This window comes from Monomorium pharaonis, chromosome 2 (genome assembly GCF_013373865.1).
Source record: "Monomorium pharaonis isolate MP-MQ-018 chromosome 2, ASM1337386v2, whole genome shotgun sequence".
Classification (NCBI taxonomy): Eukaryota; Metazoa; Arthropoda; class Insecta; order Hymenoptera; family Formicidae; genus Monomorium; species Monomorium pharaonis.
In genome coordinates, this window is record NC_050468.1 from 5,144,010 (window position 1) to 5,160,751 (window position 16,742).

At 29.9% G+C, this 16,742-nt stretch overlaps 1 protein-coding gene across 1 annotated transcript in view; it reads right to left on the minus strand.

Annotated features, from left to right (window-relative positions):
- LOC105839641 (protein kinase 4) overlaps positions 1–8,988 on the minus strand; it is a 24,938-nt gene extending 15,950 nt beyond the window's left edge. The window contains exon 1 of the mRNA XM_012686100.3: positions 8,342–8,988. Within this exon, the coding sequence (XP_012541554.1) occupies positions 8,342–8,405 (64 nt within the window). The 5' untranslated portion in view covers positions 8,406–8,988. The remainder of the gene's footprint in view (positions 1–8,341) is intronic.
- Positions 8,989–16,742: the final 7,754 nt, after the last annotated feature.

Sequence of the window (16,742 nt, forward strand, 5' to 3'; positions counted from 1 at the left end):
GAGGGGCACTTTAAAATCTCCTTAAGGAGCACTCTAGTATCCCTTTACCATATCTTACCAAGATTATGATTCTGAGTGATCTTCAAGAAATATTAGCTATCTCACATTATTTGTCAAAAAGTTACTAACAAAAAATATTTCATAAACCAAATAAGTTTTCGACTTTGTAGCTGTATATTACGTATACTTCAATAGTTGTGTATGTTTAAGATAATGATTACATTATCTCCTATTAATAATGATTCTAAAATAAATAATAATAAATAAAGTAAAAAAATAACAAAAAATAATTTGTTTTTTTCATTATTTTGTAAGCAGAAGGAAATTGTAGAATTATAAATCTCCTCTCGTCTTGCAAGCAGAGGAGACTTAAAATAATCTAGTCAAATTTTCGGAAAAAAAGAAATTAATTTATGGATTAAAAAAAGAAAGACATAGGTGAAATATTTTTCGTAGTTCTACATTTATGCCAAGTTTAACTAAAATAGAGTGTCTCATATTGGGTAGGTTTACTTATAAGTGAAAATTACAATCTCGAAAAATGCATCAACTCAGTGTGTGTGCGCGCGCGCGCGCGCGCGTGTGTGTGTGTGTGTGTGTGTGTGTGTGTGTGTGTATTGACTTATTAAGAAGAATATCGGATAATTATGCACAATAAGGACAATCTTACTGATTTCAATAACCTTAATATATGTCGTCAAGGACACTGTTCTGATTAACGTACAAAGTTGTAATCGTCGCTCGTCATTAAAAAGTTATTAACACGGAAAGTTTTCACACGCGCGCGCACGCGCACAGGGGGTGCAAGAAGGGGATCTTTGGCCCCTTCCTTCTGCACCCACCCCGCTGGTGGAGTGCCCTGGACAGAAGTGTGCAAAAGTACAATTTCAAATCTGACATCGCAATGTTGTCAATTAGATATTTATAGCCAAATAGCGACTTAAAATTGGTTGGGTTAGGAAAAATTGCGGGGGGGAGGGGTGCAAGAGAAGGGCCGGAGCCCTTCCTTCACCCACGCGTTCTCTGTACTACATAACTTCACAACTTTCCATAAAAACGAGATCCTTTTAATAAATGACGAGCGACGATTAAAACTTTTTGTACGTTACTCAGTGTCCTTGACAACATGGCTGGGTTTGGGGAGACGCTGTTAGCGCTAAAAGTATCATTCTATCCTTGTTGCTCAGTGAATGTCGAAGAAAGATGGCACTGATCATATTCTACACAAAATTATTGTACACGACCAAAATATTCTACACAAATAAACTGTACACAAAAAAATTATACGTGGAAAAACTGTGCACAAAAATTATTCTTGAATTAAAAATTTCACACGAATATATTGTGCGTAGAAAAACTGCCCATTAACAGTTTTGATCGTGTACAATTATTTTGTATAGAATATGACCAATGCCAGAAAAATAGAGCACGCTCACAGCGCCGAAAGCGTGCTCTCCAAACCCTACCATATATCAAGGTCATTAAAATCGGTGAGGTCGCCCTTATTGTGTATAATTATCGAATATCGCATGTCTCAGTGATTGAATTGGTAAGATATTCGTGTATAGAATGTAGGAAAATCCAGATTAGAATTCCGATTTTAAGGTAATATTTTTTGCAATAATTTCTTTAGTTTTTTCTAGGAGGAATCTTATAAATGTTAGTGCCAATAATATTAAAACTGCTCATCAAATTGTGTTTCAAGACCGATAAAGAAGCAACGCGTAGTGGGAAATTGTAATTTCCATTTAGATAATATATTATTGTGCACACACGACATCCAGTGTTAACTCGAAATTGGCAATATTCTGTATGCATTTGTGATTTAAAGCTCCTGAACCTAATTTCAACATATTTAAACTATTTTGTTTTATTTTATCTAACGGTTGAGATTCGTCCTATTCAATGAACGAATGACGGGAAATTGAAGAATTGCAGCTAAGAAGGAGCTTCGAATAATTTAACTGTCAATTTCACACAATTTTTGCCGTCGCGTTACGAAACAAATGTGTAAAATATAAACATAGACCGAAAACTAAGAAAAATATAAATATGACATAAGACTACGTGGTGTCCACTACATCTTAATATTATTCTGCTGACAGCAGTTATTTTATTCCAGTGATACAATTAATAACTGACTGACAATAAAAGTCATCAAAGTATTAAATTCGTATTCTCTTTTATAATAGAATTTTTTTTCTGTAAACAAATTACCAATTTTTTAGTTACATACCATTCATAAGTTTGAAAACATTTGTGATTTTTTCGTCTCATAAAAAAAATTGAGTTAAAAAGTCTAATAAATTTTTAAAAAATTTATGCAAATCAAGAACATTATAATAAATTTTTTTTCTCTTTCTCCTTCAATCTCTTTAATATTTGTTGCATGATGTAAGATACTTATTCCTTTGTAGTTTTTATGTTTTTATAATTAATTTAGATAACATTTGGTATCATTATATTCCTAAAACTCGTATATATATGTAAATAACGTAAATATACAAAATGTACCTACATTTACATACATTAACATATATTTATGTAATGTTTCCCTGAGCGCGCAAAATTTTGATAAGCTAATTGGTAAACTTTAAACCTTTCCCATTTAAAAACTATAACAATGTCAACATTTTACCACTAAAATTTTCGTATCAAATCAACTTCAAGAATCTACCGAGTGCGTAAGTATGAGACACTATATGTATACATATTTTAAATAATTATTTTTTAGTTTTTTGGTTTACCACTTATTCATCTAAATTCATCAGATTTATATGCCTTATCTATTTATGTTAGCGTTTTCGTCCGGATCTAAGTACGTTAATCATTCCGGAAGTGCCATTAAGACCAGTTTACTAGAATGTATGTTAAACTAAAAATGATAAACCTAGATTGGATTTTAGTTATAAAAATGAGTTCGAATGCGCTAATAGCATCTCCTAAATGCACTCAAAGTAAGATTAATAAAATACTTATTATACTCAGTTCCACAACTTAGTTTAACCAAAGTTTAATTAATGTCCAATAGATGAATCTGTTTTATATAAATTTATTTATATAATTTATATAATAAAAAGGTCTTATCAGTTTTATTTATTAGTTTTTATAGAATTTAAGTATTATAACCGTATTGTTATATAAAAATTATTAAATCCTTTTACTATTTGTAATCCTCAATTTGTTTCGTATAAAATGTAATTAAAAATTCAGAGTTGAATGATCCAGTTTTTGCTGAAAGAAAATTTCGTTCTCTTATAATTATTTAATGTGCTAGAAGCCAATACCTTATGCTAAAAGCACCAATTCCTTAATTTGTAAGAATATTAATAGTCTGATGTGATGTGCTGATGGCACCAGAATTTATAATAGAGAATAATTCTTAAATTACTTAAATCACTATCTTTTTAAACTTATTTCTATATTAATATTCAAATAATTCAAAATAACTTCTTATGTTAATGCGCTTTTCTCAAAGAATATGACAAAGTAAAGTCGGTTTGCTTATTATGTTAGTAACGAGCTGTACTCGTAGCAACTATATTGTGCTGAACGAGCGCCTACTAGATGCAATGCGTGCGCTATTAATATTTTAATTGAGTACCAGATTTAAACATAAACAACATAATTTATACTAGGGATAAAAGTTTTGCTGAATTTAGCAACTGTTCTTGACTAATTTTTGAACAATAAACACTGCCGGAGTGATAAATCCAAGACCAATAAAAACTGCCATATGTAAAATTCCATTGTTAAAATCAGAATTTGACTTTGTAAAATTATGGGTCCTGAAAAATAATTTACACTTACAATAAAATGTATTTTTGCGATACATTTTACTAAAATAATGTCATTGTTATGTCATTAGTGCATTCCGTGAGTGATGATATTTCAGTCATTTTGCCGTATTTTTTGATTTTTTATTTAATTCAATACGCGTTGTCTCACTCACTCGCTCTATTACTTTCTCGCACGCTCTTTCATTCTTTCGCTTGCTCAATCTCACTATTTTGTCAACACTTCAATGCACGCTATCTCACTCGATCTTTCGCTCGCTTTATTATTCTTTCGCTTGCTCTTTTATTCTATTGAACACTATTTCTCATTCACTATTTTACTTTCTCTCTCACTTTGTTTTCTCTCGTTTATTGTTAATATACAGTGCTAGCAAAATCGTAGATAAGAAAGTATTGCCATAGATACAACAAGAAAGTGATGCGAGCACTACTTTTATCAAAAAGTGAATAGTACATTTCTTCCCTTCTCAGTCCCCTTTACTTACAAAATTAATGATAATAATGATGACGATGTATCTTATATAAAAAATTTATATTTTAAACTTAGTATTGCAATATCTCCACTATAGTAGAATACGTAAAAGAAAAATGAGAAGTTTTATTATAATTCAAATCTAAACTACCGATATTGAATATAATTAAAACTCGATTGATTTAGTTGTTCTTGAAATCTAATAATCTTGAGTACTCGTAACTCACCGGTACATATATTAATAATATACATATACATACATTAATTACATATACATATATTAATAATATATAGTACAGAGTGGTTTCGCGCTGAATATGCACTTAGTGCAAAAGACATTACCATATCTCTTGATTTTACATAATATATAAAAACTATTTATATAATATATAAAATATATGATTATTTTTCGATTTTTACAAAATATTAGAGATGTTTTAAAATGATATAAGGTTTTATCAGAATTCAGTAAAAGTACATTATTTTAATAAAATTTTATTTAAATTGTAATTTTATTACATTAAAAAATTTTCTCTTTAACTTATAAATAAACTTCAGAAATTAGTACAATTATTATAATTTAGTAATATTAAAAGTGGTAACTATTAATATAAACTATTAATCAAATCGCAGATAATTACTAAAGCTCAACGTAGCTTTATATCTCCAGTGTATTGAATTATTAGAAAGCCTTTAATAAGAGTGGCGATACGTGAAAGCCACTTTTGATTGGTCCGCCATATTTCATCGGGTCCCGCCGATTTTCAAATCTGAATATTTGTACTTTTATTGAAAAAATTAGAAATAAATAGTATACATATATATGGAATTGTTATTTATTGCAGTTATTTGCTTTACTTTAAACAATAAAATAACAATAATATATTACATAAGTATGAATGATTTAAGGGTGTCCATTTATATTTATTAGTAATATTTTTTATCCATTGTTCTCGGCGTTGTACATCTCGTGGTAGCATTTTCATTACATATCCTTTCTCAGAACAATTATTACAAAAGGTTATAGTACATCCAATTATTTTGCACAAATGTCAATGTCAATACTGTTTTTATAACCTTCTGTCAGCTTGCAATACTGTGTTAGACAGAGATATATCTCTTTCTCGCTCGGCCATATCTCTTTCTTGCTCGGACATATTTCTTTCTCGCTCGCACGATTTCGATGAAAAATGGCGGAACCTCTCTTATGTCGCCACTCTTATTAAAGGCTCTCTAAGAATTATTAGTCGGATTGGCCACCTAGCGGTAATAGCTCGTATAAGTGGGAACCTGAATATAAACACAAATCCGAAATTTGATATTCTCTGGAGGCCCAATACTGAGCACTGATAGAATATAAAAACGATATAAATACGATAAATTTTCACTTCATGTCTATGAACATGCGGATAGATACAAAATGAATGTCCATAAGACTGTGCTATTTGAATTGGCAGAATATACAATTTCTTATATTTCTAAAAATGGAAACGCTCCTGAGACATCTACGTGATCAACCGTTGAGCCTCAAGCGAGAGAGAGAGAAAATAATAAACGTCGCCTTAAAAATTGGTCCAAAATATGACAAGTATTAGTTTAGATTTTAAAGCATTATGCTAATGCCTCTTAAGATGCATGTACTTTATCATTTTATTTTGCGTTTTACATTTCATATTTTTTTATATGTTTCAATAAAGTTATTATTTTACCATTATTATTACTATTATTATTATCTCTATCTGTTTCTGAACGTTTTAAGAATTGGTTTTTAGATGGTTGCTGGTGAAACAGATCCAAACCAGTTTTTATTCTATTGTATATTTAGGAATATTGCGGATTATTGTAGTTGTATTATTATTTGAGGTTGATGTCTAGATGCAATTGTAATACAACTAGGGATGTTATGACTTCTATTACAGGTGTTATGATTAATACTGTTATCATTGTACCCTAATACTAGATTTGCTTGATTTCTTCCGCGATTGATATGTATTTACAGACTTTTTCACTATATTTTTTCGAGATTTACTGTGTTTGATATATTGCAATATCAATTAAATAAATATTTTTTACTATTAATGTTATATCCGGTCTATTGCAGTTGATCATGTAATCAGTTATAATAGCCCTGTTTTAAAACAGTTCAATTGTTTCTATTAATTATCATATTTGGTTTGTATTTATACCAAGGTCTATCTCTGCTAATTTATGTTTTCGCACCAATGCAAGATGAATTTGTTTGCGTATGTTATCATGTTTCATTGTGGATTTCTTTGGGACAAACATCCACTTGTGATATGTCGTATTGTTTATTGTGTTTCTTTAAAATTAATCTATAATATACTCTCTGCTTTCTTGTTTCTTGGTTTTCCCATTGTTTGTTTTTGTTTTTTATGTACTATTTTATCGATGATCGTGTTTTTTGTTATACATGTTTCTTATCTTTTTCGTAGTTTATCAATTTTTATCTTGCCAATTTCGATAAAATATTATGTGAAACAGTAAAATGACAAAAAAAGAAACAAAAAGCATATTGTAGATTAATCTTTACACATTCTATCATCAATTAATCAAAATTGTTTGATTATTATTATTATATCATTGACAAACTATTATACCAATTTTTGAAAAATTATTTTCAAGTACAAAAAATCTATTTAAAGTAATAGTTCTGTTAACTTTTGTGCGCTAATTTTAACAAGCTATAGCATTTTTAAAATAAAAGAAAACTAGAATACTAAAAAAAAATATTAGTTGTAAGTTTTAAATTCAGAAACAAAATATTGCACAATAAAAATAAGACTAAAAAAATAAATTTACAGCTCTAGCTCTATAACTTTTCGTAAGATAACACAAAATCACAAGCGTTCCCAAAATGAATAATAATGTATGCTATTTTTTAGCAAATAAGCGATATATGTCATGTTTCTATATCATGTTTCTCTAAATATAAATAATTGTATAAATAACACAAGTTTACAAGGTTTTGTGCAAGAATATAAAGAGATGTTTTTTTAACACAGTTTTTGATGTTAAGTTTTAATCTGCAATTAAAATATTTTCAGATTGAACTTTTTTAATGCAAAAAAACTTTTCTTTTATGTATAAAGGTTTTCAAAACCAATATATTACTTTGTTTTTAAATCGTATTTTTTAATAAAATTTTTAATTTTTAAACAAAAATAACTAAAAATAATACAAATTAGAAAGTCTTTTATCACATAAGCCAGTACTTTTTGTTATCATGTTTTGAATTTTGCAATAATTTTTTCATAAAATAAGTAAAAATGAACGTTTAATAAAATGGATCCTAAAATTGACATAATAAGTAGTACGTTTTTCTTCCTTTTTCTTTAACATGAGTCATCTGTACATAATACTAGCAAATTAATATATAATGAGGATACGTGTATATAGGTAATGAGGATTCTTGCTTTTTGATGCAAAACATTTTTATCGATTTATACAAATATTGTTCTACAAGATGCGATATATAACGCGATATATAACGCGATATATAAAGATAACATTATAACAAAAGTCAATAAATTACAATTACAAGAAAATCAAAACCTTTTCTGGTGGAATTTTTCTGGCAATAGATTCGAACTCCAAAATAATTTGTTTTTCGAACTCCAAAATTGTTTTCTTTTCCGATACTAAAATTAATATAAAAATTTGTAAACTAGTATAATGTGAAAAAATACTACACAAAGTTTAAAAACAGCTTAAAGTAATAAATTACATTGTTTATTACAATCAGAAAAGGACAAAATCTAATTAAACAATAAGAATATATTTATTCAACAATCATTTCGCCTTTCCATAAAAAAAAACATAAATAATTTTTGGACATTTGAAACAAAACCAATATAAGATATCTGAGATTTTACATCATTCACAGTAATTAGTTTATTAAAATCAAAGATCTATCTGAGATTGTTATTAGTAGATAGCGAGAACTTAAATTAATATCGTACATTTTTCTCCTTTTTCATAATCGATTTGATTATAATCATCAAAAAATCTGTATATCACAGCGTGTGTCTCGAAAAGAAGGAATGATTATTACCAGAAAAGGGTCTGTAGCCAGCGAGGAACCTTGCTCGCCACCACTTTACCAATCCGGTAGCCATGGGACCTTCATGCGTGCATGCGTACGTGCGTGCGTGTGCGTGCGTGCGTGTGTGTGGACGATCGCTGTGATCCCTCTACACTTTAACTCCCCGCTCTCGAATCGGCGGCACACTTTGTTCCTCCTCCGTAACTACCGACACGCTGCTCTAGATGCCCGAGGTATATGTGCGTTCTCCCCTCGTTATTTCCGGTTAGGCCGCAGCTCCCCGCAAGATCTTTTCCGCACTGGATTGTCAACCGGCAACAACGATCCGCAAATCATACGGGAACCACAAATGCGCACTCAGATTACCCTTACATACGGACCACCAAAATTCCGAGTATAAGATCGCCACCGCCCCCGTTGCCGCTGCCGTTGTCGTCGTTGTCGTCGTCACCGTCACGGACGCACACTATACGCACGTGTTCGTCGCTTGGAGCGTATCGTGCAAGTACGACGACTAGACATATGCGCGAGAGGGCAAACGAACGAACACGACAGTGTTCACAGCACTCGCTCGGAAACGTCGTACGGCATTGCCGGAAGGACCGTGCGTTTTTGTCGCTCGCGCATCGAAGCGAAACGAAGCGCAGACACGAGGTACGGAAAATCTCTCCTCCTCCTCCTCTTCCTCCTCCTCCTCCTCTTCTCCTCCACCACCACCACCACCACCACCGCCGCCACCACCACACCACCACCACCACCGCCGCCTCTTTCTCCACGCAGGTATAAACTCGCCTGTCTCGCGGCTCGAACACGACTACAGACTACAGACGCTCGGTCCTCGCCTGAAAGCATGTTCTCCATAATTCCCCTACCAACCCGCGCCCCCATACCACCACTACCACCGTCACTGTCGGCACGGCACCGTCGGCACCATCGTTGCAGCAGCCACCATCATACCAGCGAGTCTGGCAGGCAGGCAGTCTGACAGCCTGTATTCCTCGGTTCATCGTTGTCCAGTGCCGAGTTGAGGATACGCGGACCCCGAAAGTAGGAGGCGCGGCGGCTCTTCAACCTCTATCTACTCTCTCCTCTTCTTATTTTCTCTTTCTCCTTTGCATACCCGTTTGCCAGTATTGCTGTCTTCCTACAAGAATCTTGCGGAATGAAGCCCTGTTTGCACGATCCAGAACTGTAACAGTACTTTGTCCACGTAATTACGAACATATACTATACACGAAGCGATTTTAAAAAAATCATATCCCTTATATGTAAAGGTGATTCTCTTGTAGCTCACGTAGATAAGGCATTTTTTGTGTATTTTAAACCTTTTGTAAGATATATTTTAGCATTTAATCACGCACACTTCCTCATTCTTTTTAAACTTGAGCGTATCATCACACGAATGTATACACAAATTGAGTTTTTTTTTATTATTCAACTCTATTCGGCTTTACATACTCAAATTATACAAAGTTAAACAATAGAATTTTGTTAAATATAGTCTCTTAAGCATACTGATCTTATCTTAACAAGCGATCACTTTTTTAACTTTTCATATCAAAGTTATTCAATAAATTGATTATAGTTTCACTAATAATCTAATAATTTACATTACATGTATTACGGACATTACACATATTATAGATAGTCAATACTGCAGTTTATTTGCAGAAGGCTGTGTATGTATGTACATACGTACACACGTGGATAGGAATGCCTAGTCATCTGAAGTTAACTACATTCCGAGATTTCTATGATGCATATAACGTATTTTATACAAAAATTCATAATAGTGGAGTGTCCTTAGACTTTGACTGCGGAAAAATTCGCAACAGGGTAAACTCAACGGAAATCCCTTTTTCAATATATCCGAAATGTAAACAAAAAGTACTTTAAATAGTGAGCTTTTTTATTTAACAAAATAAGTGCAAAATTAAGGTTTTTGGCAAATAACTTTTTAACTAATTATTTAAAAAATTAATGTCGCCAATCGAAGGAGCAGAAAATTTCGCATAAAAAATGTTCATAAAATTTTGTTTTAAAATCATAATTAAAGGAGCTAGAATTTTTTGAAAATCTTGCCATTTCGTTAGTCATCTAAGGTTTGTTTTTTATTCCTGCACTGCTGCACTGGTGCAATAAGATAGAATAAGACAAATATATTTTTTCTCATTCTAACTTATTGCACTAGTGCAGCAGTGCAGGAATAAAAAACAGACCTCTAGAGTAGCGGCAAGTGCGGAGCGCTCGCGTGAGCCCGCGCGCTCGGCATAAATACGTCCCTAGTATTCGTCTAACTAAAAAAATATTTTTAAAACCGATTGAATTTGATCAAACATACTTCAGACTAGAAGTTTAATGTAATTTTAATGCAAAAATAACGTTTTAAATATTAGTAATCAAAGCATAAGGTTTTATTATATGAAATTCTCAACTTGATCCAGTATTTTATAAATGTCATTTTTATAAATTCATTTAAATTACTTTAAAACTATAAGATATTATTCTTGATATGATACTTTAGGAGCTCTGTAGGTAAAAAAAAATTACAAAAATTTATATTGCAAAATGCAAAACTTTAAATGTTCATAATTTAAAAAAAAATCGTGTTTTTTTAATGAATTCTTCAACTTGTCTTAGAATATTCAAGACTAAGATAAATAATAAAATACTTTTATAGATATGCTTTTTAAAGCTTAGCATGTGTACTTTATGATACTATCATATATTAATAATATAATATATAATATATTATTATAATATATTAATATACTATAATATATTATTTTATAATATATAAAAATAAATTAATATATGTTACTATAATATATTTATATTATACTATAACATATTACTAATATATTAATTACTATAATGTTTTAATAAAAATAAAAATTAATTGATTATATACGTTAATAATGAATAAAGAACTTTTCACTCGGTACAAAGACAAAATAAGCGTTATTATAAACATCTATAATTAATAAAATGTTTTTTTTCGCAATTCAAACGCATAGAAATTGTAAATAGGGATCTACTTTTGTCAAATATATCTTAATTAGATTTTTTTTCTTAATCATAACACAACATTTAACGAAAATTTCATAAATATTACATGAAATTAATTTTTGGCAACGTAATACATGATTTCCAGGTAATTTTTGCCATATCATCAAATGGCGCTATTAGTTTTTCTTAAAAAGTTGATTTTTGTAATTTGTTTAAACAAATTTTGTTATAAACAAATTAAATTTTTTTACGCCTAAAATGTTCTTTTAACCCAAAGTAAAGCTTTTAATAGTTTCCTGCTATTAAAAGCTTTACTTTGCTACTTTTCCTGCGCGTGGGTATTATTGGATTAATGTATAAATCACATATTTTTAGGATTTGCTAAAAAACCTGACGGAGCAAAATTCGTGTCGGGCAACAGATTCAGCACCCCGAGATTTACATAGACTGCATAGAGAACCTCCTTTAGTTCTTGTAAATGAAAAACAAATTTTGTGGTCCTGTGTTATTGATAGCGAAGAAGTCGAAAGCTCCGCAATCTATGATATTAAAGTTGTATAAGAAAATGCAGAATAGTTATAACAATAAATGTTTATAAATGTGTATAAAAAATTATACAGTATGTTTGTTATTATATTTATTTAAACTATAATTGCCTTATACAATTATGAAAAATATTTTACCCAAGAAAACATGATTTTCATGCTTGCAACCGCCATTCTGCGTCCGCCATTTTTAATTTTGAAAAAATAATATCAAATTTGTTTTTAGCAATCCCAAAAATATAAAGATACATATTTTCAGCGCTGAATTTTAATAACTTCTCGAGATATGAAAATATTTACGTTAAATGACGAAAAAACACTTTTTTCAACATTTTTAAACAATTTTTAAAAAGCACACATTTTTAAGAGGTAAACTTTGATTCTAATATCAATTAGAAAATAATCCAAAAGATTTCACTTAAATTCATGCTGTTGCGAATTATTCCGCAGATTTGGATATTTTCTGTCTAAAGGCACTCCACTATCACCTATCTTCAGATAAGCAGGTTCCTGTCCACGTGTATACATACATTTGGCAATAGTTTCTCTGTATTAAAAAAATGCATAACTTTACATATAACAAAACACTGTTTTTTTTTCAATTATATAAAACCAATTTTTTAAATTTATTTTTATGAGCGATATTATCATCTTTTTTTCGACCCATTATAGAGTATCACGACGTTTTTGTAAATACTAGACACTACGCGTGCGCTATTTAATTTACTTTTTTTAAATAAATGATAAAAAAACAACGGTAATTGTATAGATAACCATCTATACAAATTCGACAGCTGTTAAAATTTCAATCACAATAACAGTTACTTTCGCAACACGAAGTAAGCGCAGCGAGAGAACCAATCAGCACTGCGGAAGAGGCTTTATTATATGCCTTTTTGAAATAGGATTCAATATAAATGTAAATTAAGTTCAGAATCTACTGAAGAACACACACTTTGATGAATATAAAAAATAAAAATACTGATTTTTAAAAATAATCATTAAATTATTAATTGAAAATATTGATTGACAAAAATTATTGTACAAAATGTAAATGTACAAAATGTGTGGGATATATTACTACCTTTTCTTTTATTTAAAAAAATTACTTGTTTATTTCCACAAAACTTTATTAGAAATCAAATATATAATAAATTAAATTAGATAATAAATTAAAATTTTATTTCAATAATTAAATTCTATCATTAATTCGCAAATTATAAAAAAATTTTTTAGGCTTATATTTTTTAAATATAAATAATTTAATTGATTTGATTGTTCTCTTAATTATTTTCATTGGGTATTTTCCAATTCATGCTTTACTTATCACTGTTAGCAAATGTTGAAAAAAATTAATATTACGAGATACGCATCAAGTGCAAAACGGAACTCATTGATCAATTACAAATAGCATGGAACAGACGATGAAAGACTAATTTTACGCGATTATTTACAAGAAGAAACAATTTAGTGTCATCAATTTCAAAAACTAACGCTGCCGCGATTTCCATGGTCATTGAGTAATTTTCGTTATTTTCCAGTATATCAAAATAGATTTGTTTCTCAAAAACTGACTTTGTTGCATTCCTTGAATTTGCAAGTTTATGATAGAGAAATATTTATAATGAGAAATGTGAAAAAAAAGATCAAAATCAAAGATTTTATGTTACATTAGATTTATATTATATTGTTCAGAAATTTTTATTCAAAAAGTGTCTTTTCCAATGTATCGATTTGCGTATCCACAAAACGGTTTGTGCTACGTATCACTTATAATTAGTATGAAACACTATCGTATCTTTGGAGCTTTTCTTATTTTATTCATTTATCTAATATAATCTTTAATATCATCTATATCTCTAAACTATATAATATTTTCTTATTATATTGTTACAATATTGCTAAAAGTTTCTTATCCTACGCTTCAAACAGATTTTTTAAAATATTTTCTCAATGACGGAACGTATCAAATGCATTATGAATTCGATTAGAATGAAATTGAGATATTGGATGAAGAATTACATCTCAATAAACATCTCATCCTATTTTAAAAAATGCATGTAAAATCGATTGCTCACATCTCTCGAAATTTATTGTTGTTGCTTTACCGCGATCCCGATTGGTTCTCTCGCTGCGCTTACTTTGTGTTGTAAGAATAGTTGTCATTGCAATTGAATTTTGACAAATGTCAAATTTTGTATAGATATTATCTGTATAATTATTTTTTAAAAGTATAAAATAAAAAGTTAAGTAGCGCCCACGAAGCGCGCGTTTGTGGCGTCTAGTTTCTAAAATATTATATGTAGAAAAAAACAAAAGATTTTAATCTATAGAATAACACTAAGTTTCTTGATCCAATATATTTCAAGCTAATTGGGCTGTGAATCTCTATTTAGTCTGAATGCATATTAATATTGTAAGTATAGAAGTAAGATGGTGAGGGAACACCTGATATACAGTCTTTCCCTGACATATCGTCAGATCAAGATAACTTTGTTAACATACACTCTTGATAGCAAGTCTCCTTTTTCTCTTAAGTTTTTTTTAGTTCTATATTTGACACATATGTAATTTAATACACTTTGAATAGTAGTTATTACAAATATTTTAAATTTGATTTGATATTTACTTTTTACACTAAAAACACAATTATGGTTCGTCGTTTTCTAGATTCTCAATTGACACTGTCATTGACTCGTATGTTAACAAACAATTCGTGGCAACATTTAAAGAGACAAAAATGAGAGTTTGAGTATTAATTTCAAATTTCTTTCACAAAACTATTAGTGAATATTGTATACTGAAGAGAATCCACATTTAAAAAACATCTGTATGTGTGATATCCACTATTTTGACATTAATTATTTATTTTTAGTTGATTTTTGTGTGTATATGTGTGTATATTATATACGCATTATCACAAAGGCTCGTAACAGTAATTATATATATATATATATATATATATATATATATATATATATATATATAGATTTATTCTTAAAATCAGTAAGTATTATTGTTTGTAAATATTTTGTATGATGTTAATAAATATTTTTTTTTAAATTATTGTCTTATTTATTAATTCACAATCTGACCACTTAAGTTTATCAACTTCAACAATCCATCACATGAAGAAGACTCATGTTTCTGTATATTCTATAGCTCTTTCTATAGAAATATTTTTTAATGATCTAATATTCTACAAATCAATATAGTACTGACTCTGTGTGTGTGTGTGTGTGTGTGTGTGTGTGTGTGTGTGTGTGTGTGTGTGTGTGTGTGTGTGTGTGTGTGTGTGTGTGTGTGTGTGTGTGTGTGTGTGTGTGTGTGAGGGGGGGGATGATAAATAAAGTTAGATATACTTTTTGTAACACACATAAAGCACAACACAATTTATCTTGTAATCAAAAATGGATCTGAATTGCAATTATCATATCTTATAGAACCATCACTCGAATTTAATAGCAATACTTGAAGATCAATAGTCAAAAGATCAAATTCGTTATTTTGTTGTCCTCGTCCTATATACGAATATTTATTCGTACGGTTAATAAACACTGAGCTCCTTCTCGCGCGTGCAAAATTACACATGAGAAAATTTAATCGCGTAATTGTTTAAAATAAAATAAAGAAAACTTCCGGCTTATTTCCGTTGTAATAATCGATACCCTCGTCATTGAGATAGCTTCAATGTTTACGTTGACAACACGCACGTCATCGTTCATAAACGTGCGGCTGTGTTGTTTCAACGCTTCAATGAATCACGAATCAGATAAAGAGATGAAAGACAGCGACGGGGATAGAGAAAAAGGGAGAGAGAAAGGGGAAGAAAGAGTAGAAGGTGACAAGCAAATTAGAGAAATACGTTCCAATTTCACATTTCTTCTTTTCGTTTAGAAGACATTATTTATTTACATTCACCGAAACTGCTCGCCTGAGTGTACTGCGCAATACTACTCGGAAAGTCCATCCGTGTCAAATCAGAGATACTCTTTTTGGAGACTGTACCCGCACGCTATTATCTCCTAGCGGTGTTTCAGAAGAAACATAGGCGTCGCCATTGAAAGAATCTCGAAGCTTATTTCGCGAAGATACTTTCTACTTATATTTATACATTGACGGTACCTTCCATCCCTCATCCATCTACCTCCACCTTCCTTCTTCCCGCTGGACGTCCTACTAACATGCTGTGCGCTACTGTTAGTAGCACGTTCGATCAAAATAAAAAGTGAGGAAAAACAATTAACTTAGACAAAAACATGACAGGCCTTCTTTGTATGCAACGTCCCGTGTTGACTGCGTAAAAGCGAAATAAAATATTATACATCATGAGATACATATATACTAACACTAGCGACACTTTATACTTTTCTCTCTATACTTTTCATATAATCCATTCTCACGTTTTATAACGTAATGATTAAAAAAAATAAAATATTGAACAAATCTTTCATCTTGAAACGTAATTTTTATTAATCTTTCAACGATTAAAAAATTAATCCTTTGGGTAATGATATCTCCAAAACAAAATAAGACTGGAAATTGGAGTTATTTCTTTTACATTTATTTTATTATAAATAATTCTTTATTTTAAAAAATATGCTTTTGCACACTTTCACAAGAAATGCATTTTTGAATAAAGATATTCTATATTTTCGTAAAAAAAATGTTGTTAATAACAGAAAGACAATTTTTTTCTTCGATTAATTAATAAATATATTGTTTCAATTCTTCAGAAAAAATCTCAAATAGTAAAATATTGCAATTAAATACAATAAAAAAATTTTTATATTTCAGAAATGCATCTTAACGGAATTGTAAAAATATATTTTTTTTTTTCAATTTATATTTATTAG